Raw genomic sequence first — 26,154 nt, forward strand, 5'->3', positions numbered from 1 at the left:
GTAGAGTTTGTCATCCAGCAACATTAAAAGATATCTTTAGACAGTCTCCATTGATAGTCACTAGCTCAGGACGAGGCTGGGCCTCCTGAAATCCACCACCATTTCCCTGGACTTGGCGATGTTTCGATGCAAGTGGTTGGAGCAACACCAACCGGCGAAGCGCCAGACCAGGCCCCTGTACTCCTCCTCCCATCCATCTCTAATACAGCCAACAATAGCAGTGTCGTCCACAAACTTCTGCTCATGGCAGAACTCAGAGTCGGACTGGACGACAGAGATGCATTGGATGAACACAAAGGGAGAGAGCACCGTTCCCTGCAGTCCTCCCAAGCTGCTCCTCACCGTGCCTGAATTACAGCCCCCCCATGCGCACATACTGAGGTCTGCCCATCGGGTAGTCCATGATCCATACCCTCAGGTGTGAGCTCATGTCCATCACCAACATCTTGTCACTCAGGAGCACAGGCTTAATGTATTAAAGGTGCTGGAAAAATCCAGGAAAAGAATCCTCACAGCCTGTTTTCCCTTCCAGGTAAGAGATAGCGATGCAGCATATAGGCAACAGCATCCTCCACCCCTACACATCCCGATACGCAAATTGTAGAGGATCGAGACCATGCCGAACCTGAGGCCTGAGGTGTTGAGGCAGCAAACAGTTCAGAGTTTTCATCACGAGAGAAGTCAGCGCGACGGGTAAGAAGTTCTTTAGCTCCGCAGGTCGCTACTTCTTCGGAACAGGGACGATGCATAACGTCTTCCACAGCTGAGGCACCACACCTTTCTCGAGACTGATGTTAAAGATATGCTGCAGAGGGTCACCCAGTTCCAGAGTGCAGGCCTTCAGCAGACGAGGAGAGACCCTGTCTGGACCCGTAGCCTTTCCAGGACGGAGTCTCCTCAGCTGCCCACTCACTTGAGCTGCCGTCACCCTGAACGGAAGGGCATCCCCCACCAGCCTGCTCCTGAGTGATGGAGCAGGGGTAGATTGGGGAGCAGAAGGGGCCGGCGGGAACGAGGGCAAAGACAAACAGGTGTTGTCGAATCTATTAAAAAAGTCATTCAGCTGGTTTGCTCTCTCCATACTGCCACTAACAGTGACTTTTTGGACCTTAGCCGGTGATCAACCTCATCCCGTCCCACACCTCCTTCATGCTGTTCCGCTGCAGCTTCTGTTCCAACTTCTTCCTATAGAGTGACCTCGCCACCTTGAGCCAACCCTGAGCTCCAGCTGCATTTGCTTGAGCTACCGCTCATCACCGTCCATGAAGGCCCACTTCTTTCAATTCAGGAGGACCTTGTTCCCACTCGTAGTCCACGGCTTGTTGTTGGCATAGCAGTGCACTGTCCGTACTGGAACCACAACATCCATGCAGAAGTTGATGTATTCAGTGGTACAGTCAACAGCCTCCTTGATATCCTCAATGCATGGCACCAGCAACACATCCCAGTCAGTAGACCCAAAGTAGTCTCTTAGAGACTGCTCAGCCTCAGGCGACCGTTTCCTGAACAGGCGTGGTCTTTGGAAGTCTCCTCAATTTTGTCTCGTATTGCGGCCGAAGTAGGAACAAGTTGTGAACCCCCCCTCCAAGTGCAGGCAGAGGAGTGGCACTGTACGCATCCTCAACACTTGCATACAGCAGGTCAATAGTCCTGTTTCCCCAGGTGCAGCAATCCGCATACTGGGTGAAGGCAGGTAGTCTTGTCCAAAGTCACATGATTTACCGGATTTATTCTAATTATCGCCCATATTCTAATAATCGCCCAGTGTGTGTTAGCAATGATGTAAATAAAAAACAGTGATACCTCTAATTATCGCCCATGCTGCTAAAAATTCCCCCCGTTTTCCTCCGCGACCGGATGCAGACGTCATTGCGCAAGTTTAAATATGACTGATTTGACAGCACATCGAATGTCCCTTTTAAATTGTTTTTCTCCATAAACTATGAAACAACTACACTCGTCACTCTGCTACAATATCCTCACACAATTACGTTATCGGGGCGTGCGCTCGAACAAGACGATCGCGATAACATGACGTGCGCAACATGTGATGTGGGACGGTAACGTGTCGCATCGATGGAGCGTCAATTGACGCACCCCGCTGTTAGAGGTAGATCAAAACAGCCGCTGTTCTAGTGTTAAGAACACCAGTGAGCTGCAGGTATCAAATCACCTCATGGAATGACTACAGACCTGTGGCACTGACTCCCATCATGATGAAGTGCTTCGAGAGGCTGCTCAAAGATCACATCGTCTCCAGACTCCCCCCAACATTCGATCCGTTCCAGTTTGCCTACCGGCAGAACCGCTCCACTGAGGATGCCATCTCCTCCGTTCTTCACCTGAGCCTGGCTCACCTGGAGGAGAGGAACACCCACGTGCGGTTGCTGTTCCTGGACTTCAGCTCAGCGTTTAACACCATCATTCCACAACATCTGGTGGAAAAACTGGAACACCTGGGCTTCAGCACCCCCCTTCGGAACTGGCTGCTAGACTTCCTCACCAACAGACCTCAGTCAGTCCGGGTCGGACAGAACACCTCAGATGTCATCACCCTCAGCACAGGCTCCCCTCAGGGCTGCGTCCTGAGCCCCCTGCTGTTCACCCTGATGACACACGACTGCGCCCCCAGGTTCACCACCAATCACATCGTGAAGTTTGCAGACGACACAACGGTGGTGGGCCTCATCAGGGACAACAACGACCTGGACTACAGAGAGGAGGTGGAGCAGTTGGTGGGCTGGTGCAGAGAAAATAGCCTGATCCTGAATGTGGAGAAGACGAAGGAGATCATCGTCGACTTCAGGAAGAACCAGCCTCACCACGCTCCACTGATCATCAACAGCTCAGCTGTGGAGGTGGTCAGCAGCACTAAATTCCTGGGAGTCCACATCACAGACGACCTCACCTGGACTGTGAACACCACAACACTGGTCAAGAGGGCACAGAAGCGCTTGTACTTCCTGCGGAGGATGAGGAGAGCCCACCTGCCCCCACCCATCATGAGGACGTTCTACCGAAGCACCATAGAGAGCATTCTGACAAGCTGTCTCTCGGTGTGGTGTGGAGGTTGCAGCGCCTCCGATTGGAAGAACCTGAGGAGAGTGGTGAGGACAGCAGAGAGGATCATCGGTGCTCCTCTTCCCTCCATTCAGGACTTGTCATCCCAGCGCTGCGTGTCCCGAGCCCGAAATATTATCAGTGACCCATCACACCCCCACCATGGACTGTTCTCCCTGCTGCCCTCTGGGAAGAGGTTTCGCAGCATCCGCTGCAGGTCCACCAGGTTCTGCAATAGTTTTTTCCCTGCTGTCGTCAGACTGTTGAACATTCAAACGTAGCATTCCTCTGCGCACTTGTAAATACTGCTTTTGTCTCCTGCACTGTTCACATACTTTATCACTGCTGCACTTTGTACTTTATAATTATCTTATTTCATATTTTTATATAGAAGGTCACTTTTCTTTTTAACCAGCCGAAATACCTCTACATTGCTGAAAGCCGTATGCAACGAAATTTCGTTTTGTACACACCTGGTGTTGACAAAATGACAATAAAGTTCTGTCTAAGTCTAAGTCTAAGTCTAAGGTATTGCATACTACATAAGGAAAATATACATCGCCCATTTCAGTGCCCCTTGGCGATCGGACAAAAAGTGTTCTCTATTAATCGCCCACCCCCCCGTTGGACACAAACCTTCTCTAATTATCGCCCTGGGCGATAATTAGAATATATACGGTAAGTCCCCGGAGATCAGCAGCAGCGCTTCAGAGTGCTACGTCTTCAGGTCAGCAATCGCGGAGTGGACGACGTCACACGCTACTCCCGTGTCAGCACGCGGAGGAACGTAAACAAGAACAGCAATGGCTTGTCCAAAGTCACCGGCCAGATAATAAGGACGCAGGCTCACCGCCAAAATTCATTGTCCCTGCAGTAGATGGAAGTCTTGATGCACACATGCCCAGGGTGGCACCACCTAACATTCACATAGAGAACGAGACCACCACCTTTACTCTTCCCACAGGCTTTGATATCTGTTGGCTCGGATCATGCTGAAGCCCAACGGTAGTATTTGGTATGCTCGCCATTAGCCACGTCTAACAGGAAATAAAAATTTACTGTCTTTTCAACAGCAACATTAGTACTTTAAGTTTTCTTTCAGACGTCTTTTCCTCGCTGGGCTCCGCCATGTTCTGGTTTGCGTGTATGTGGTTTGTGTTGGTGTTTCCACCCATTTTACAACCACTGACGCAACAAGCGTTCCCTGTCTGACTACAATGAAATAACCTGGCAATGAAATATGAATGTAGGCTTTTATAGCAGCATAATATTGATTTAGAACAGTGGTTCCCAAAGTGGGCGGTACCGCCCCCCTGGGGGCGGTGGAAAGATCTGGGGGGGCGGTGAGGAAGAAAGGGGCGGTAGGGGGGCGGCAGTCGATTTGTACACAACACGCCGCTCTGGCCCAGTCAGATCCGACAGCATAGACTACAAAAGCAAAAGCTCAGGTTTGTAATTTCAAGCTTGTAATGTTCAGAATTTTATCTTATAATAAAAACCGCATTCTGGCGGTCAACATCATCTTGAGTTCAAGTCAACATGAAATTGGGGACTCGCCAGAACGCGCCGTGTTGTGTTGAGCTGATTAGGGCAGTGGTCCCCAACCACCGGGCCGCGGACCGGTACCGGTCCGTGGGTCACTTGGTACCGGGCCGCCAAGCCGCACAGAATTTTTTTTTAATCGACGATCAATTAATTCAGGTCAAGACACTCGTCCCGGTCACGTGACATGTTTCCCCAGTTGAGCCCGCAAAGCTAATATGTGGCGACAGGCTAACTAACCAGGCAGTGAAGCATTCAAAACTGCTTCAACACATGGAGACCAAGCATCCTGCAATAAAAGACAAACCTTAAATCACTTCGGGTGTCATTGTCTCCGATTACGTGTAGATGGGACCGGCTCGTTTCTGAGAAACAAACTCAGTGCTCCCACTAATTCAACGTAATGGTAATGATATTATAAATGTATTATTTATTTATTTATTTATATACGTGTATTATTTATTTATATAAATGCCGGTCCTGGGGGGCGCTAGGAATTCACTGGGGAGCCAAAGGGGGCGCCAGCCTGCAAAAGTTTGGGAACCACTGATTTAGAAGATCAATACTTAACAAGTGGGCATCGAAAATTAATCGGGTGAAGAAATATTGCAACATACCGCCATATCGATATATTGGTTCACTGCTACTTGCTCCTACTTGGTCACTCCTTGGGCCTTAATGATAATAATCATGGAAAGGCCCAAGATTGTTCTATCACAGAGTTGTGTGCAAAGTACACCATGTTGAACTACAGCAGCTGTTAGCTTTCTAATGTTTAATGTGTTGTTTCCTGTAGGTTGATTTAGCGGTTCACAAGAAGAAGGTAGAAGAAGTGGAGAATTGGCTGAAACTCCACACAGAACCATCACAGGTATCACTTTATGTTCTCATTCTCAGTTATAGAGCGAGGTAGGAGCCTTTCTTGAGCCTGCATCATCAAGCTGCTCGTGTCCCACAGACTCGTTTTTTATGGCGAAAATCCTCTGATTACATGAAAAATGTTTCAACAACTCGGGATGATCTTCGTTCCTGGATTTTTTAAACGCAGGCGTTGTGCGAACAAAGGTTTCGGGACAGAACGTATTGTATAACTAGGGCTTAGTAAGAGAACTTTGAAGTCACATCTTACGTGGACCGGGAGCCAATGCAAGTTGGCTAGTCCTTGTGAGCAGTCTCGCTGCAGCATTTTGTACCAACTGTAGACCTTCAATACTAGACTTAGAAAGACCAGGGAACAATACATTACAGTAATCAAGGCGCGACGTAACAAACACATGTATAATATGTATAAATAAATAAATAAACTAAATACATGTTTTATTATCTGAGGAAATTAATATTTTTTTCATGCAGAAAAACAAGAAGACTCAGTCTATTATCATCTAAATAAATTACTCGCAGTTCACACTGAAGGCAAAAGGGATATGGAACAGGCTCCGTACAGATGCCTCAAGGAAAAGAAAGCATTTGACTCAGTGCTCAGACGCAGTGCTGTGTGTATTTGGATTGGGGGCTCCGGAAGGCCTCCGCAAAGTTTCTTTTTTTTCCTCTAGATTCGGCATGCATGTAAACCAGATACACACAAGGACCAGACAGGAAGTCAGACATCAGCATGTCAGGTTGATCCAGTATATTTCAAAATAAAACATTTCTGCAATCTTTTTTTTTTTTTTATTCATTAAAAACATTACGTATCTACAAAATAGAGACCTCCCATTTCAGAGAACACAATGATGTTGAACATATGAATAAAATTGTGAAATATGTATAAATACATTAAGCAATTACCGTAACTTTCGGACTATAAGTCGCGGATTTTATCATAGTTTGGGTGGGGGGGACTTACACTGAGGAGCGACTTATATGTGAATTTTTTCAAATATTTTCAAAATAAAAAATAAAAAAGTGAAACCGCGATAAACGAACCACGATGTATCAAGGGATTACTGTAATTTGAATTTCAAGTGACGTCAGCAATGCAGCGTTGTTTACATAAAGGACAAAGATTGATCACGGGACGACGAAGATGACGAAGGGCCCCACGTACTACCGGCATCATGAACGGCTTTGTTTGTAAGTGACACGGAGGACGAAGAGTTTGAAGGATTTAATGATTTGGAGTGACACAGAAGGTTTGAAAAACTATTATGGCTTTTACGCACGCCCGGTCCTACTCTACGGAGCTCTCTTTCACTTCCGTGGATGGAAGTCGGGGGCCGGCGCTCGGCCGGGTGGCTGTCCGAGGACGGTGGATGGGGCTCGGACACGGCTTTTACGCACGCCCGGTCCTACTCTACGGAGCTCTCTTTCACCTCCGTGGATGGAAGTCCGGAGCCGGTGCTCGGCCGGGTGGCTGTCCGGGGACGGTGGATGGGGCTCGGACATGGCTTTTACGCACGCCCGGTCCTCTTCTATGAAGCTCTCTTCCACCTCCGTGGCTGGAAGTGCCACCTTAAGGGATGGAAGTCCACGGCGCCACATGCCTGGAAGTCAACGCCGGTGCTTGGGGCCGTGTTGCGGTGAACTATTTGTTATAGTTACTTGATATATTTTATTTCGTTTAGCAACTTGTATATGGTTTTATTGTTACAGTTCAGTAGTTGTTGGCTCGTTGAACTCTTGTTTTGTTAAATAAAGAGCCGTTTACCAAACCCATGTCTTTCCTTGTACTTTGTTAACGCTACAATATAGTTATATCCTAGATCTGTGGAATAACGACGAGGCTGACGTCAGGGCGCACGCGCGGCGTTGTTGACAAAGGACGAGGAATTTGATCGATGGATTTAATGATTTGGAGTGACACAGATGGTTTGATAAAATTATTGCTTATATAATAGTTATTTGATATATAATTTATATATCGTTATATGGGCCTGTGGAATATTTTGAAGTGCAAGCGCCGCGCACCCATTGTTGACATAAAGGACGATCGATGGATTTAATGAATTGGAGTGACACAGATGGTTTTATAAACGTGTTATTTATGTAATAGTTATAGGAATAATTCTGAATGTTACGTCAGGCCCGTTCTCAGCTCTTCGTTTGTGTTTATGTCACGTTAGCTTACCTATCGTTTAGCCTGTTGTTGCTTGTTCATGTCTGTTCTTGGTGTTGGATTTTGTCGAATAAATGTCTCCCAAAATGTGACTTATACTCCGGAGCGACTTATATATGTTTTTTTCACGTTATTGTGCATTTTATGGCTAATGCGACCTATATTCCGGAGCGACTTTTAGTCCGAAAAATACGGTAATAAATATGAATAAAAACACATTAAACATGACAAAATGACACTATTTAAACACATATTGTTTAAACCCATGGTTGATGAGCCAAAGTCCTGGAAATAATGTCCAAAAAGCGTATCAATGTGAATGAAAGTAAAGTGTGGCTGTTGTTTACAAGTAGATCTGTATATACACGGTTCTTATTGAGTGAACTCAACTCTTCAGCATGAAGGGTTAATCTTGTGGTCTCGCAGGTGCAGATTTCCGGACACATAAAGCTCACGCACCCCACTCTGTGTGAATAGCAATCTTTAAGTATGCTGTACGGACACCGTTAGTATCTTTACTGCTCTCAGTGTGAACTCTGTGTTAGTAATGACCCTGGATACTGTTCTCCCACTGAAGGGAGATGTGAAATTAAGGTTGCATATTATTGGTCAACGTTAGATTAAAGCATACATACCCATATACCGTAATTTTCGGACTATAAGTCGCACCGGAGTATAAGTCGCACCAGCCATAAAATGCCCAAAAAAGTGAAAAAAAACATATATAAGTCGCTCCGGAGTATAAGTCGCATTTTGGGGGGCAATTTATTCGACAAAATCCAACACCAAGAACAGTCATGAACGAGCAACAACAGGCTAAACGATAGCTATGCTAACGTGACATAAACACAAACTAAGAGCTGAGAACGGCCCTGACGTAAAATTCAGAGTTATTAAAAAAACTATTACATAAATAACACGTTAATAAAACCATCTGCGTCACTCCAATTCATTAAATCCATCAATCGTCCTTTGTCAACAATGCGTGCGCGCCGCTGACGGCTCTTGCACTTAAAAATATTCCACAGGCCCATATAACGATATATAAATTATATATCAAATAACTATTATATAAGCAATAATGTCATCAAACCATCTGTGCACTCTAAATCATTAAATCCATCGATCAAATTCCTCGTCCTTTGTCAACATCGCCGCGCGTGCGCCCTGACGTCAGCCTCGTCGTTATTCCACAGATCTACTATATAACTATATTGTAGCGTCAGCAGCGCGACGTCGCGCGTCACTCGTCCAGCTTACGTCTACCTGTGGAATATTTTTAAGTGCAAAAGCCGTCAGCGGCGCGCACGCATTGTTGACAAAGGACGATTGATGGATTTAATGAATTGGAGTGACGCAGATGGTTTCGCGCTGCTGTCGTCACTTGAAATTCAAATTACGGTAATCCCTTGCTACATTGCGGTTCGTTTATCGCGGTTTCATTTTTTTTTTCTTTTTTTTTTTGAAATTTTTTGAAAAAAAAAAAACACATATAAGTCGCTCCTGAGTATAAGTCGCCCCCCCACCCAAACTATGAAAAAAACCGCGACTTATAGTCCGAAAATTACGGTAAATTAAAGTAAATTTAAGTAGATACAAATAAAATCTGTATGGGTAGTAAATAAAACAAAAGGAAAACATAATATAGTTCTTTTGAAGTCTTACTTGATAAATATTTATATTACCTCTTCTGTGGAAAATCCATCTTTAAGAAATTACTTGCCTTTCTTTTTAATTTAACGATGTTGTAGCGTCTTGAGGAAACGCGTAGTTAAACCACCAGCAAAGAACCCAGGAGACTGTACTAGCTTGTAATTTTCTTTACTGAGCGGTGAAAACTGCAACAGACGTTACATAGTGTCAGCCAATGGTTGATGAGAACATGAAAATAAAGTGCGCTCATCCAATACAATTTACAAAATAATAGCAAAATATCAGCGTAAACATTAAGATTAAAACGACACACGACTTACGGCATTGCCTTGTTAATGAATCACAGCAGATGGCAACAGATGTAAGTCTGACCGCATTCCACAGCATGGCTACTTGATAACATCCTGGAGACGGCTCCGCGAAACCGGAAGTAGCGCGGCGAAACCGGAAGTAGCGCTTCACAACAATACTTTTCGACTTAAACTATGAATTATCTATTATTACAAGATCGAAATGATTACTTAACTTATTTTTACAACATTGTAACCATATGAAATTATTTATTGATGAAATTACGGCCTTAAAGGCAACACACTCCCCGCCTGGCCCGTAGGGGGCACTATAAGCTTAACTAAACCTTGAAAGAATCAGTCCTTGGGGAGGAGGAGGATGATTTCCGTCACTGGTCGCATAAACGTCTTAATGTTGCCTTGGTCACTGACCTTAACTTCGACCCTTCTTACACGATTGTCCTTTCCATGGAATGTTGCAGTGACCCGGGCCATAGGCCAGCTGTTGCGTGTGACCTGCTTGTCTTTGAGCAAAACAAGGTCACCGACTTGCAGATTTCTTCTAGATTGAGTCCATTTTTGTCTCCTTTGTAATAAGGGCAGGTACTCTCTCCTCCAACGCGTCCAAAACTGGTTGGCAAGAGCCTGAACTTGCCTCCATTGCTTAGTGTACAAGTCCTTCTCCAAGAATTCTCCAGGAGGTGGTAGAAGGCACGATCTCTGTGTGAGGAGCATTGACGGAGACAGAATGAATGGATTGTCTGGATCCGAAGAAACTGGGAGAAGTGGCCTTGCATTTATGATGGCTGTAACTTCCGCCATGAGAGTGCACAACACTTCGTGAGTTAGTTCTACCTTGTTCTGAAGCAGCATGGAGTCCAGAATTCTTCGAGCCACACCAATCATGCGCTCCCAGGCGCCTCCCATGTGGGAGGCATGAGGTGGATTGAATTCCCAGATGCACCCTTGGTCACTTAGATACTGTTGTACTGTACTGTCCATTCCTAGCTCCTTGGATGCCCCAATGAAGTTTGTACCTCGATCAGATAAAAGACTTTTGGCGGGACCCCTCAGAGCAAAGAAGTGTCTCAGGGCGTTTACACAGCTGGATGTGTCCAGGGATTCGATCACCTCAATATGTACAGCCCTCGAACTCATGCAGCTAAACATGATGGCCCAGCGCTTGTTTTGGGCTTGTCCACCTCTAGTACGCCTGGTAGTTATTGTCCATGGCCCGAAAACATCAAGGCCCACATAAGTAAAAGGAGGACACATTTTAAGGCGTTCAGATGGCAGATCTGCCATGCGTTGTTCTTCCTGTTTTCCACGTAGTTTGCGGCAAATAATGCATTTGTGGATCACAGAGTTGACAAGTCTTTTGCCACCTATAAGCCAAAGCCCAGCAGCCCTTATTGCGCCTTCTGTCAGGTGGCGACCCTGGTGTTTTACTTGCTCATGGTGGTGACGAGTGAGCAGGAGAGAAATGTGAGAGTCTTTGGGAATGATTATTGGGTTCTTTTCAAAGTTCTCAAAATCAGAGTGCTTGATTCGACCTGCGTGAAGCTGGCCCCCCACCCCACGCAAAATTTAAGCAAAATAGTCTGTTTCGTTTGTGCTTCGTTTGTGCTGGTTTGTGCAGCAAAAATTTTCGTTTGTGCTGCTATGGTTTTTTAGTTATGAACGATTCTTTTATAGGTCATCCAGAGTTCACCCAGCCCCCCATCTGCTCAAAATGGACCCAAAACGGTACCGTTCGTTTGTGCTTCGTTAGTGCTGGTTTGTGCAGCAAAAATTTTCGTTTGTGCTGCTTCCGTTTCGGAGCTATTACACATTTATTTTATAGCGATGACGTCACCTAGCCCCCCACTTCCCTCCAAATGGACCCAAAATGGTACCGTTCGTTTGTGCTTCGTTTGTGCAGGTTTGTGCAGCAAAAATTTTCGTTTGTGCTGCTTCCGTTTCGGAGATATTACACATTTATTTTATAGCGATGACGTCACCCAGCCCCCCACCTCGCTCCAAATGGACCCAAAATGGTACCGTTCGTTTGTGCTTCGTTTGTGCAGGTTTGTGCAGCAAAAATTTTCGTTTGTGCTGCTATGGTTTTTTAGTTATGAACGATTCTTTTATAGGTCATCCAGAGTTCACCCAGCCCCCCATCTGCTCAAAATGGACCCAAAACGGTACCGTTCGTTTGTGCTTCGTTAGTGCTGGTTTGTGCAGCAAAAAGTTTCGTTTGTGCTGCTTCCGTTTCGGAGATATTACACATTTATTTTATAGCGATGACGTCACCTAGCCCCCCACTTCGCTCCAAATGGACCCAAAATGGTACCGTTCGTTTGTGCTTCGTTTGTGCAGGTTTGTGCAGCAAAAATTTTCGTTTGTGCTGCTTCCGTTTCGGAGATATTACACATTTATTTTATAGCGATGACGTCAGGTAGACCCGCCCCCCTGTTTACTTCCAAATTGACCCAAAATAGTGCCGTTCGTTTGTGTTTCGTTTGTGCTGGTTTGTGCTGCAAAAATGGTACCGATTGTGCCGCAAAAAAATTTGTTGACGTTCAGTGAATCATTCAATTTGTCATTTATTTAATACTAATTTATTTTCTAGAGATGTCAAATCCTTGCTCCATGGATCGTTAATTAACCATTTGTTTGTGCCATTGCAATTTTTCATTATTAAAATCATGCATCTTCATTAACCCCCCGTCATGTATTTTATTCTTTTTCACTTGACATCATGATAACTCCTTAATTCTTACACATGTATTATCCAACTAATTACCATGCCAAGTGACCTCTGCAGGCCGGTAAGACATATCGCAACAGGGTGGCGAAAAACAAAGACGTGCAACTTTTTCAAGCGACAAATACACAACTATCTCCGAAGATTTAATAACAGTGAGTGACAGAAAGTGTCTTTTTCTGGGAAGTGACCATCGACCAATGTAAGTAAAAACTTTGTGAGGGCAGGATGGAACCACATGTATGGCGAGCATCACAGGCAAATAAATCGATGGACTTCGGAGACCCTGAGCCACGCCACCTGCCAAATTTGGCCACCCTGCGCAAGGCAAAGCAAGAGAAAAATGATTTGGCATTAGGTGACAAAAATCCAATTTTATCATTGCAGATGTTGAAATACAGTGCACCTCACAGTGACAGCATCAAAGACATTGGACTTGACAAGTTTTTCTGTCACTATTGGAGTCAAACACAAATGCATGTGTACAAGAGCTTAAAGAAATCCCACCCAATATTATGTGTTGATGCAACTGGCTCAATAGTTAAAAAACTGATGAGGCCGAATGGCATGTCTGGCCATATCTTCCTGTATCAGGGTGTTATGACAGGGCATACCAGCTCCAGTGTCCCAGTCGTGCAGATGCTGTCAGAGAAGCATGATGTTAATGCTATCACACAGTGGCTGAAGGAATGGATCCATGCAGGTGCATCTGTTCCTAAAGAAGCAGTGAGTGACTTTTCTCTGGCGATTCTTGGAGCTCTAGTCAAAGCTTTTACCCCTCATCCTGATCTGAAGAGCTACATCAATGAGTGCTTTAACATTTCACGTGGGAATCAACCTGGACATCTACCCCCATGTTTTGTCAGGGTAGATGTAGCACACTGCATTAAGATGATCTGCCGATGGGACTGCCTGAAAAACAAAAGACCTCGTGTTAAGGATTTCTTTGTTAGGTCAATAGCACAGCTTCTTAAGTCACAATGTTTGCAACATGCAAAAGAACTTCTTCGTGCTATCACCATTGTGGCACTGAGTGAGACAGAGGGTAATGACAATTCTGGAGCCCCTATCCCATCAGAAAAGTGCAAGAAATACTTGAGAGCGCAAATCGCAGAGGAATTTGTCCCCATTTCAGATGAGGAAGTTGAGGGACAAGAACCAGGTGATTCATTAAATCAGCACATCCAGACTAATGTCCGAGAGTGGGTGACAGAAATATGTGAGGAGAGCAGGTCACTTGCCATGGCTGATGGGGATAGAGACAACATCCACTTCCTCCCTGAGATTATTCCCCAAATAACAAGACTTGGAAGTTACTTGCCACTCTGGACAGCAATAATGGTCCCTCTCTTCAAAAGCGCCAGCGTCACTGCAAGTTCCGCAGCTGTTGAAGCAGAGTTCAAAAACATAAAAAAAGGCCTTTTCAAGCATGAAAGCCTACCCATTCGTGTGGACCGGTTTGTTGCTCGTCATCTTTCCTTCATTGAGGGAAACATGCGGATTTGCTCTGCAAAACAAAAAAGTGATGTGTGTGATGCCACGACCGTCAGAGAGCCTGACAATGTCTGCAGTACTTCTCAAACTGAAGTAGTAAACAAAAGGGGAGAAAAATCTCATCCTGGAGCGGAGCCAGATGCATCTACTGACAGTGCAGTTGAAAACTGGAGAGGTTTAGCGGTCCCACCGAAAAAAAGAAAGATAACTTCATATTTCTCTCCTTGTCCTGAATGGCTGCATATTGACACACAAGTGGGCTGGAAAAAAGTCAAGGTACCATTGTTGAAAAACGGGAACCATCAACAGCCTGTTAAACTTCGCACATCAAAAGTGTTTGTGCTCAATACTTGTGCATTTGATTCTGTCTTGCAATGCTTATGCTGTTCTTTCTGTGAAAGTTTTTCATTTGAAAAGACTGTTCTGAACTATGAACATGGGAACCAATTCCTCCACCTGGTGAAAACCATCACAACACAGAGTGTGAACCCACAGGTATACTCACAGAGGGCAGAACTGCTGGGGGAAATATTCAAACCTGTCCTCCTGACCTCTGGTGCTCTCCAAATTGATGCACAATGCCACATCTCCACTGTAATTGAGAGCGCAATGAGGAATATCCCAAGTGTTTATTTGATAAAACAATGCTCCTCACAGTACTGCAGTTTAAGCCAACAAGTAACAAGGCAAGTTTCACTTGTTTGTCCAAACGTTGCTGTCCTGCAGACCTGTGGCATGGCTTCTCTTCAGACTGCTGCTGAAGAGGGACTCAGCCTTCCTGACTCTCTCTGCCTCAGGCCAATTGAAAATCCTTCCCATTGTCCGTCTTCATTCAAAACACAGGACAACAATACAGGCAAGGCTCTGTGTTCAGGTAATGTTACTCACAGCTACAATCTGGGAGAGTTTGTGTGGATTGACACTGACCTTGGTAGCAGTTGCAAGGAAGTTGCCTTGCTTGAATTTCCCTCCAGTCTGGAGCTAAAAGAGAAGACCTTTACTTTGAGAGCAGTCATTGGCTTTGAACCAGGACTGACCCAGGATTCTCTCGGGCATTAAGTGGCATACTGCAGGAGGACTGCATATGCCTGGGAGATCTATAATGACCTGGGAAGTGGAGTGAAAGCAGCATCAGTAAATACTAAGATCTTCCCACATGCTGTTCTACACAGTGCAGTGATGCATTGTTTGAATTGTTGGAAAAAAATGTTGATAATGTTCCCTTTGACAAAGAAAGTTATTTTTTCACGTTTTCAAGTTTCTTTTTCTGGCTGTCATCAACTTCACATACATGTATTAATTGTTGCATTAATTAATGTTTTGGAGCAGACATAGACTCATCAGGTATTTAGATTGCGGTGAACCTTTTGCATGTCAGATTGAAAAAAATGATCACATAGGCTTATTGAAAACAAGGAAATTAATCAATGAGCACGATACAAACATAATTACAGAAATATCCTCGTACTAAAAGCCATTCCCCGCAGTGAAAGTTTTCTGTAAGATAAAAAGAAAAGAAAAAAAAGGCTAAGAACATGTTTACCTTGTATTCGTCCTGCATCAGGAGCATTCCAGTCCAGGAGCTTGAAATTCGCGACAAAATACAGTGACGTGGGCTGGGTGACGTCTTTGCTATGAATTAAATGTGTAATATCTGCAAAACCGTAGCATCACAAACGAAACTTTTTGCAGCACAAACCAGCACAAACGAAACACAAACGACCGGCACTATTTTGGGTCAATTTGGAAGTAAACAGGGGGGCGGGGCTACCTGACGTCATCGCTATAAAATAAATGTGTAATATCTACGAAACGGAAGCAGCACAAACGAAATTGTTTGCTGCACAAACCTGCACAAACGAAGCACAAACGAACGGTACCATTTTGGGTCCATTTGGAGCGAAGTGGGGGGCTAGGTGACGTCATCGCTATAAAATAAATGTGTAATATCTCCGAAACGGAAGCAGCACAAACGAAAATTTTTGCTGCACAAACCAGCACTAACGAAGCACAAACGAACGGTACCGTTTTGGGTCCATTTCGAGCAGATGGGGGGCTGGGTGAACTCTGGATGACCTATAAAAGAATCGTTCATAACTAAAAAACCATAGCAGCACAAACGAAAATGTTTGCTGCACAAACCTGCACAAACGAAGCACAAACGAATGGTACCATTTTGGGTCCATTTGGAGCAAGGTGGGGGGCTGGGTGACGTCATCGCTATAAAATAAATGTGTAATATCTCCGAAACGGAAGCAGCACAAACGAAAATTTTTGCTGCACAAACCTGCACAAACGAAGCACAAACGAACGGTACCATTTTGGGTCCATTTGGAGCGAAGTGGGGGGCTAGGTGACGTCATCGCTATAAAATAAATGTGTAATATCTCCGAAACGGAAGCAGCACAAACGAAAATTTTTGCTGCACAAACCAGCACTAACGAAGCACAAACGAACGGTACCATTTTGGGTTCATTTTGAGCAGATGGGGGGCTGGGTGAACTCTGGATGACCTATAAAAGAATCGTTCATAACTAAAAAACCATAGCAGCACAAACGAAACTTTTTGCTGCACAAACCAGCACAAACGAAGCACAAACGAAACAGACTATTTTACTTAAATTTTGCGTGGGGTGGGGGGCCAGCTTCACGCAGGTCTTGATTCAGCCTCCGACAACTATAAGGCCATTATCCAGGATTGGGCTGAGTTTTTGTAGAGGGCTTTGTGTGGGAATTGGTTTTCCGGCTTGAAGAGCCAACAGTTCTTTTCCAAACGTTGCTTGTTGTGTCTCCTTGAGAATGATGTGTTTAGCGCGAGTCATTTCGTCCAGTGTTTGAGGTAAGTGACATTTGTGCCATCCTTTGCATTCTCTGTTTGGATTACTGCCATTGAATGATTTTGCGATGTGAATGAGGAAAGCTGTTGCTCTGACCAATGACTTGAAGGTAGAGAAGCGTTGGAAGCTTTTACATGTGAGGACTTGAAGGTTAGTCGCCAGTGTTTTAACTTGTGGCCTTAATTCGCAATCTTTTTCTGGATCAATTAACTCAAACTTCCCACTTGCTTGGTTCGTTTCTGCAGATGAACGATAGATGAAGGATGGTCCGGTGAACCATATTGTTTTTGCCAGTTGAGATGGTGTGAGTGATCGTGAAGCATGATCTGCGGGGTTTTCCTCTGTGCGCACATAATGCCACTGTTCTGGCTTGGAGGACTGACGAATACGCTGCACTCTGTTGTGGACGTATGTGTAGAATCTTTTTGACTCGTTGCAGATATAGCCGAGAGCTACTTTACGGTCTGTGTAAAAATGAACTGCATCCAGCTGTTGGTCTAACTCATCCTGAATTAGATCGGCCATCTCGACTGCCAAGACGGCGGCGCACAGTTCAAGCCTTGGTATAGTGGGTTCTGATTGAGGAGCAAGTCTTGCCTTGCCCATAATGAATCCTACCTCCACTTTGTCATCTTGTTGGACTGCTTTCAGGTAGGCTACAGCACCAATTGCTTTGGTTGAAGCATCTGAAAATAAATACAGTTCGTTGCGTTCTGCTTGCCTGAGAGAAGTTGATGTGTAGGTTCTTGGGACGTGAAGCTCTTTAAGATCTTTTAGGGAATCTCTCCAACTTTCCCATTTGTTTTGCTTGTTCTCCGGAAGAGGTGCATCCCATTCTGAACACTCTGATGATAGTTCACGGAGTAGCGCTCTTCCTTGGATAGTGACAGGTGCCAACAGACCCAGAGGATCAAAGATGCTATTAACAGAGGACAAAACACCTCGGCGAGTGAATGGTTTAATTGCAGTGGCCACTGAGAAGGTGAAAGTGTCTGTCATTATTTCCCAAATGAGACCTAGGCTTCGTTGTGACTGAGTTTCTTCACCTTCCAGATCTAGGCCTTTAATGATTGTTGCACAATCGTCAGGACAAAAGGCTTCTGTGACTGCTCGAGAATTAGAGACAAACTTGTGCAGACGCAGATTGGACTCAGCAAGAGCGGCTTTTGTTCTTTGGAGCAAGTCAATTGCTTCAGCTGGAGAAGGCACAGAGATCAAGCCATCGTCAACGTAAAAATGCCTTTCCACAAACTCGACTGTGTCGGCGCCATAGTCCTTTGCCCCATCCTGGATGGCTTTGCGCAATCCATAAACGGCTACTGCAGGTGATGGCGAGTTTCCAAATACATGGACCTTCATTCGATATTCGATGACCTCCTTATTTATATCATTGTCCTTATGCCACAGAAAACGGAGATAGTTCCGGTGGTCATCACGCACCAGGAAACAATGAAACATCTGCTGTATGTCTGCCATAATGGCAACTGTCTCTTTTCGAAATCGTAGGAGGACCCCAAGCAAACTGTTGTTCAAATCAGGCCCGGAGAGGAGGACGCTGTTGAGAGAGACGCCGGAATACTGGGCACTGGAATCAAAAACAACTCTGATCTTATTGGGCTTTTGTGGGTGATAAACCCCGAAAGTTGGAAGATACCAGCACTCTTCACCTTGTTTCAGTGGAGGAGCCACTTCAGCATGACCATTGGAGAAAATGCCTTGCATGAACTCGACGTATTGCTCTTGCATTTGAGGTTTTCTCTGTAAGTTTCTTTTGAGAGACAAAAACCGACTGACTGCAAGCTCCCTGTTGTTTGGCATCTGTTGGCGAGGTTCTTTGAAGGGAAGGGGTGCTACCCAATTATTCTTGTCATCTCTATACATTCCTTTGTCCATAATCTCCAAGAAGAGAATGTCCTCGATAGATGGAGCTGGTTTGTTGTCGTTTTCTGTGCGATTGAATACTGTTTTTCCGAGAGTTTGTTCAGGTGCCTTATCCTGTCTTTTAGTGCGTGGCATTGCTGTGAGTTGCAGAAAGTTGTCACAGAGTCCGAAAACTGTTCGGCGGCCATTTTCGAGAATCATCGTCTTGAACGTGTTGACTGTGTGTTTATGAACCTTACCCCGGCACACCTCTCCAACTACGACCCACCCTAAATCTAGGCGTTGGGCAAACGGAGAATGATGAGGCCCATTGACTTGTTCTCTAACCTTGTGTGCACGTAAGATGTCTCGACCTAGCAACAGGAGAATTTCAGCCTGAGGATCTAACTCAGGAATGCATTTGGCTATGAGACGAAGATGAGGCTGGTGCAGCACAGCGCTTGGAGTTGGGATTTCACTCCTATTGTTGGGAATGTCTGGACATTCAATAAGAGGAGGTAATGGGATGATGACTGATTCATCAAGCGACTCGATCAGGAAACCTTCAGCCATCTTGCCCTGTGTTTCAACAAGGCCGGAGCATGTTCTTAAGTTGTAGCAGAAAGGCTTAGTTTTAATATTAAAAAGTTCAAAGAACTCAGGCCTAGCTAAGGAACGATTGCTCTGGTCGTCCAGGATTACATAAGCTTTAACTGCACTGTCTTTTTTACCCTTTGGATACACCCTGGCGAGACATATTTTCGAACATGAGCGACCCCAATGACCTTGGGCACACACCTCAGTACAGCTTGATGTTACGTCGACATTGTCGGGTTGTTTTTCTCCCTCCCCGCCGTCCTCTTGAGCAGGTGAAGGAGCCTTGTTTTGAGGTGGAGGGCCTGGATGCATGACGGTGTCGTGCCATGTGCTGTCACATTCAGTGCACTTTACTGTAGATTTACAGTCCTTAGCGAGATGAGTGTCTGAAGAGCAGCATTTAAAACATATTCCTCTCTCTTTGAGGAAGGCCTTTCTTTCCTCCAATGATTTGTACCTGAATGTCCTGCATTTCTTTAGTGGATGTGGCTTACTGTGCAGTGGGCAGTTGTTGTTTATGTCGTTGTTTGTAGTTGTAATGTTTGTTTTGTGCACAGCGATAGGTCTGGGTGAGTTAAAGCTCTTAGGGTTGGATCTTTCTTGTTTAATGTACGTTTGACTATTTTGTTGGGTGAAACTTGGGTCATTGCGTTTCTTTGCCTCTTTGCAGATGAACATACAAAAGTAATGGAAGGGTGGGAAACAACCATTATGATCTTCTTTGTAGTTAGAACCATGAGTCATCCACCTTTCTTGGAGTGGGTACGGGAGCTTGTCGACTATTGGACCTATTCCTCGTGAAGTGTCCAGATACGACAAACCAGGAAGATAGCCGTCTTCCTTGGCTCCTTGAATCTCTTGGAGGAGATCCCCTAGTTCGCGCAGTTTGACATAGTCCTTTGTTGTTAATCTTGGAAAGCTATCCAATCGCTGGAAGAGTGACTCTTCGATCACTTCGGGGGCTGCATAACACTCACAAAGCCTCTCCCATGCTCTCTGTAGGGCTGCACTGGGGTTGTTGACGTGTACTGAGCGTATGCGCTTCACCTGACTACTAGATTCCTTTCCCAGCCATTTGGTCATGAGATCTAACTCTTGAGTCGGTGTCAGGTGGACTTCAGCTATAGCACCACTGAATGAAGAGTACCATGCTCTGAAGTTCTCTGGCCTATCGTCATATTGATAGAGCCCAGATGTGATTAGGTCTCGACGTGCCATATATTGGGCAAACGGCTCAGCTGGGTGAGGTAAGCTCGCTGCATTATTGCAATGAGGCATGAATGGGGATGCGTGTGGACTAAGAGCGTTCTTTGTTTGTTCTACTTTTGGTTTTGTCCCAAGTTTGGTTTGAATTGGCAAAGCTGTCTTCTTGAACGTGAACTTTGGCCTAATGCTGACAGGTGGTGGCTCAAAAACATCTTCCTCAGATGGATCCCATGTTACTAATGAGTTATCTGAGGCCTTGTGTTGCTTTGGTGTAGCTGATACTTGTGCGATTGGAGGTCGAATTTCGCTTTGTGATTGCACATAGTAACTTGTTCTTTCTCTTTTTACTCTGTCCAATAAAGAATTTCCGCTCTCATGTTCATCTTGTATTGCCTCTGCATCTTCTAGCACTCCAGCCTCTGCTTCTGCAGAATGAGCTTCTCTTTGCAATGCTAACACTTCTAGCGCTGCGTCAATTTTCATTTTTTGTAGTTCACTTTCAGCTTTTTCCACTTTTAGCTCTGCTTCTTTACTTGCAAACGACGCTCTCACCTTTGCTGCTTCTGCTTTAGCTCGGGCACGAGCAGCGCTTCCTACGGATGAGCTTGTGCTGCCGGTTTGACTTGTCGCAGATCTATTTCTTGCTGCCATTTTGACCACGATGACACATCAGATGGTGCCTTTTCACTGTAGCGTCTTGAGGAAACGCGTAGTTAAACCACCAGCAAAGAACCCAGGAGACTGTACTAGCTTGTAATTTTCTTTACTGAGCGGTGAAAACTGCAACAGACGTTACATAGTGTCAGCCAATGGTTGATGAGAACATGAAAATAAAGTGCGCTCATCCAATACAATTTACAAAATAATAGCAAAATATCAGCGTAAACATTAAGATTAAAACGACACACGACTTACGGCATTGCCTTGTTAATGAATCACAGCAGATGGCAACAGATGTAAGTCTGACCGCATTCCACAGCATGGCTACTTGATAACATCCTGGAGACGGCTCCGCGAAACCGGAAGTAGCGCGGCGAAACCGGAAGTAGCGCTTCACAACAATACTTTTCGACTTAAACTATGAATTATCTATTATTACAAGATCGAAATGATTACTTAACTTATTGGAACATTTTTACAACATTGTAACCATATGAAATTATTTATTGATGAAATTACGGCCTTAAAGGCAACACAGATGTAAATGTTATAACAGTAGTCTTATACGTATATTAAATTAACAAATTAATTTCAGTCCATTGTTTTATTCTTTGTAATTGTTTTCTTCTCCGCCCTGTGTTCCCGGGTCTAATAATTAACAGCTGTTTCAAGGAGGCTGTTGCTTCTAATAGTCTGGTGGCAAATCTGGAAAGGTAGGTGAATATGCCCAATATGGTCTCCAGTTTGACTTTGTTGCGCGGGGGAGCCAAGTTTATAGCCTTAAACTTGTTAGGGTCAGGACGGATGCCTGTATGAATCAAAATATCTCACTGTGATACGTAGATGATGATATTGTCGTCATTCGGCTTTATTCCTCCCTCTCGTTTTTTCCAAAATGGTGCGCAGGTTTGCATCATACTCCTTTTGTGTGCGACCCCTTAGCTCCTTGTATTATATTGTTTGCACGCATTCCTATTAGTTTAATAAAATATAATAGAAGTTAATTCAACACTTTTGTCTTATTACAAATACACTTTGTGATAAATATTTAGTTGGACAAATAAAAATGTGTGTTGTGATAAGTGCATCATTATACATAAATCAAAGCTGTATCAAAAATCGTCTTATAATCAAATCATGGCAATCAATCGCGAGGGCCCCAAAGATTCCTACACCTACTTTTTGCCTAAAAGATAGACAAATATATGAAATGTAAAGCTATATACATATGTTTGAAAAATCAGCGTTGTCATCCTGGCGCCCTCGTCACCTCCCAATCAACTCGGCTGCTGTTTTGTTTACATTGCAAGTTGAGTGGAGCATCATGGGTAGTTCATCCCAGCGATTGTACTGGCCACAAAACGTCGTTTTATTGACATTGTCAATGGATTTTTATATGACAACACAGTCAAAATTTTAAGGAGTACAGAAAAGGAAGAGAAGGAAAAACGGGCCCTTATTAAAGGTAGACCCATGTCGAGCGTTAGTGAACATAGTGTGCTTCTGACTTTTCATTGGAACACAAAATCCAGTTGGCTAATGATGTATAAGCTAAATGCAGAAAGTTTGTGAAGTAGTTACCGTAATTTCTGGACTATAAGCCGCACCTGATTATAAACTGCACGAGCAAAAATTAGGGGAAATCTTTGTTTTTTTCATAAATAAGCTGCATCGTACTAAAAGCTGCATGTGCACGCAAGTTATTTACAAAAAAAGACGGTACACAGAAAGCCTTTTTAAAGTTTTAATAACATACCTTAACATTTCTTTCCAAACACTGCCTGTGACGCGGCAGTAATACCACAGCAACACGGAAGTAACACAGCACTAATAGGGCTGGATAAAAAAACATACCGGTAAAAGTCACTGAGACGCGGCAGTAAGACAGCACCAACAGGGCTGGTTAAAAAAAATACCAGTAAAAGTTACTGAGAGCCGTCTTCATCTTCCTCCTGTGCACTGAAACATTGAAGTCTTCCTCCTCAGTGTCAGATTGGAATAGGGTCAGCTATACTTCGCCACACACTTGCTCAGTCTCTTTCGTTGTCGCTTTTATGCATTTCTTCTAGCATTTTCCGTGATGAGGGTCTGTTCATGCTAATTTTATTCATGGACAAAGCGCTAAGTTACATTAAACTAGCAAGCTACAAGTATAGCTCCAGAGTAGATGTGACCGGGAAATAAAGAAAGAAAAGGGTGACGCAACAAGATGTCATCAACAATAGCCCAGTGACCCCTAATGACCGGAAGAAACCTCTACAATGCATGTATGAGCAGCTGCAGCTCCTACGTTAAGAGCCAAATTGACTGCCTTTAACTTAAAAGTGGCATCACATGCATTTCTTTTGTCCCCCATAATGAGGGTTTGTGGATAAAAGCTTCCTTTCTTCAGTAATGTCCGTCCTGATCTTGTTCTGACTCTTCTTTGTGTCACTTATACGGCAGTATTTGCCTGGCGGATGGACGGACATTACTGACACCGGTCCACAGTCTTTTTACGAATGTATAAGTGATCTAGTCATCACAAAAATCACGAAAAATCCATAGATACGGCGCACTGGACGACAAACCGTAGGGTTCAAAATTTGAGCAAAAAATAGCGGCTTATAGACCGGAAATTACGGTAGATGTCAAGTATTGTCACCTCCTTATGCATGCATGGATAATAAAGGAAGTTGGGAAGCGCAAGTCTAGCTCTTTTCTTTTGTCTCTGAAAGAATGAGGGCAAAGTATGTGTAACATCTACACTTAGATATTTAAAGGATGTTTACTGTGCCGCGGCACACTGGTGTGCCATGAGAGACATTCGGCTGTGCCGTGGGAAATTTTCCAATATTAATTAAGGAGCAAATTGTAAATAGCATTGCCAAACCACTGGTCAGTTAGCGCAAGGCCCGGTCATCCACTTGCTAATCGCGCATGCATGGCTAATTGGAGAATCTTGAGATTTCATGTTGTGTCGGTCTGATTGTTCTGCATCAACACATATTTAGTTTGCTGCTGTGTGCTTTTGATAACAGTGACGCTCTGACGACCGTGGTGCGTTTGTGTACTGATGGAAATCCCAGCATGTACTTCAACCAGAGAACCTGGATTGTTCATTTTCACCAACATAAAATACACAGTCAAGTCATGGCACCTTGACTGTGATCACCACTCTGCCGCCATGCCAGAACAGCAGTGTCTTTAAACGTGACTTTGTTCTTATTGTCGCAATATTTATAGAGCTATTCAAAAACCGTTAACAAAGTCAAGTTGATTATTTTGGATTTAAAAAAACCCCAGTTTATTTATTTATGTATTTGTATTCAATTATTCCACTCTATATATACATCTATAAGAATAGGACTTAATTCAAATAGCATGTTCACAACGTCTTTCGTAATATAACAAATTTTAATACAGAAGATGGTGTAACACCTAACAGATTTTTTCCAATGAAAAGGTGTGCCGTGGATGAAAAAAGGTTGCCTTGGGGAAAATAAAAATGTTTTTCTTCTGATTGCTTCTTCTAATATTAGAGGTGGAATTTCTTCCTTTTATGAACCTAGTTTTGTCCATTGAGATGATCTGTGGTAAAACCATTTTGGCAGCCTGTCAGCCTGTCGTAATGTTGGTCGATAGGGCTTCATTGTAGATGGCATGGAGGAGAGGAGATAGTTCCTCATCTTAATATCTTCTGAACACTACTAAATACATGCATGCATTTACATGCACACACAGTATATGTGCGCATGCACTCATTGCCACATATTGCCTGTTTTCCTGGCAGGGTGGACTACTGCTTCTAAGAGGACCATCGGGGTGTGGAAAGACTGCTACAATGCACGTTTTGTCTCGCGAGCTGGGCTTCAGAATTCAGGAGTGGATCAACCCACCTAACCTGGTCTGGTGTAGTCAGCAAGGTGAGGCTAACAATGAGGCTCAAAGTACAAATTTATTGTTATACGTAATTTTTGGTATACAGTGGAGCCTCGGTTTTCGACCACAATCCGTTCCAGAAGGTTGTTCGAGAAGTGAATTGTTCGAATTCCGAATCATGTTTCCCCATTACAAATAATGGGAAAAAAATTAATCCATTCCAAGCAAAATAAAACGCCTTTTTTAAGCATTTTTTCATTTGCGCATTTTTGTCCGATCGCGCAACTGCAGCGGACCGCCGAACGTGCAAACGTAGCGCGTCGTCGACCGCGCAACTGCACCGCGCTGGTCGCATTATTGTGACAGAGCGGTCGCTAAAATTTAGAAAATATTTTTAAAGTCCTAATGGACTTTCCAAAATTTAAGTGGACCTCAGTGCGCAGGGAGCTTAATTTGGTCTGATCGCGCAACCGCAGCGCGCCGGGCGCTCACTGTCACATTGCTTTAGGAGCGTTCGAAAACCGAGGCTCCACCGTATTTGTCATCACCCAACAGAGTAAAGAGCAGACACACCTTTGTGTTTTAGTTGTGGTGCAAGTTTATTAAATCAATTTGCTTCTAACAAACAATATAAAATAAGGAGTCACTCTTTTCAAGTTACGTTTTCAACACGTTGACGTCTAAAGAGATGCTCACATTTTGGAGCTGGAACTACAGTATAATAGTATTATGGTTGGTTTTAGTAGGCAGTGTGTTCTACTGGATCTTAAAAAAACCCCAAAAGATAACAAAACAAAACACGAGAACTTTCGAGTGTGGGCTGTGACGTCAGCATTCTCGTAATTCGCGCGCTGAGCTTTCAGATACAGTTTTACGCTAATGCCACCCACAAACCTTCCCCTAGAATCCTTCCATTAAAATGAGTGGCCCGAGGAAAAGAAAGGTGGACACTGAGGGCCGAGTGTTTAAAAAAAAGAGTGGACAATTTGGCTCGACCTACGTGTGAGCAGACGTTCAGCCACTTGAACGTCAACAAAGCCCGTCACAGATCTAGTTTGACGGCTCCATGTAAACAATCGCGTTTCTCAAACTATCTCCTATAAAATGGTCGGAATTGACTAAAGTTCGATCTAACACATTGGTACTGCTTACTTATGTTTCCCTTCTATATCGATCCGTAAATTTACTCGAAACATTAACGGAGCAGCCTATTTTGAGATGATATAGCCTCGTGCGTATAGCAGCTATCATTATACCATTAGCCACTCGCAAACTCCCATGAGCCTCAGCTCG

At 44.2% G+C, this 26,154-nt stretch overlaps 1 protein-coding gene and 1 long non-coding RNA gene across 6 annotated transcripts in view; one reads left to right on the top strand and one right to left on the bottom strand.

Moving 5' to 3' along the window:
- Positions 1 to 26,154, top strand: part of rad17 (RAD17 checkpoint clamp loader component) — a 153,107-nt gene that overhangs the window by 19,714 nt on the left and 107,239 nt on the right. For 4 of the 5 annotated variants that reach the window (XM_037259477.1, XM_037259478.1, XM_037259481.1 and 1 more), the window contains exons 3-4: positions 5,399 to 5,473; positions 24,773 to 24,905. In XM_037259477.1, coding sequence (XP_037115372.1) covers positions 5,399 to 5,473; positions 24,773 to 24,905 — 208 coding nt within the window. The remainder of the gene's footprint in view (positions 1 to 5,398; positions 5,474 to 24,772; positions 24,906 to 26,154) is intronic. The other variant, XM_037259480.1, reaches the window with a different exon arrangement.
- LOC119127572 lies at positions 17,146 to 21,391 on the bottom strand. Its single transcript, XR_005098857.1, has 3 exons — positions 21,256 to 21,391; positions 20,893 to 21,120; positions 17,146 to 17,596 (listed from the first exon to the last, which is right to left on the bottom strand). It is a non-coding gene; the product is annotated as an uncharacterized LOC119127572 (long non-coding RNA).

Source organism: Syngnathus acus, chromosome 9, assembly GCF_901709675.1.
Source record: "Syngnathus acus chromosome 9, fSynAcu1.2, whole genome shotgun sequence".
In the NCBI taxonomy this organism is placed as follows: Eukaryota; Metazoa; Chordata; class Actinopteri; order Syngnathiformes; family Syngnathidae; genus Syngnathus; species Syngnathus acus.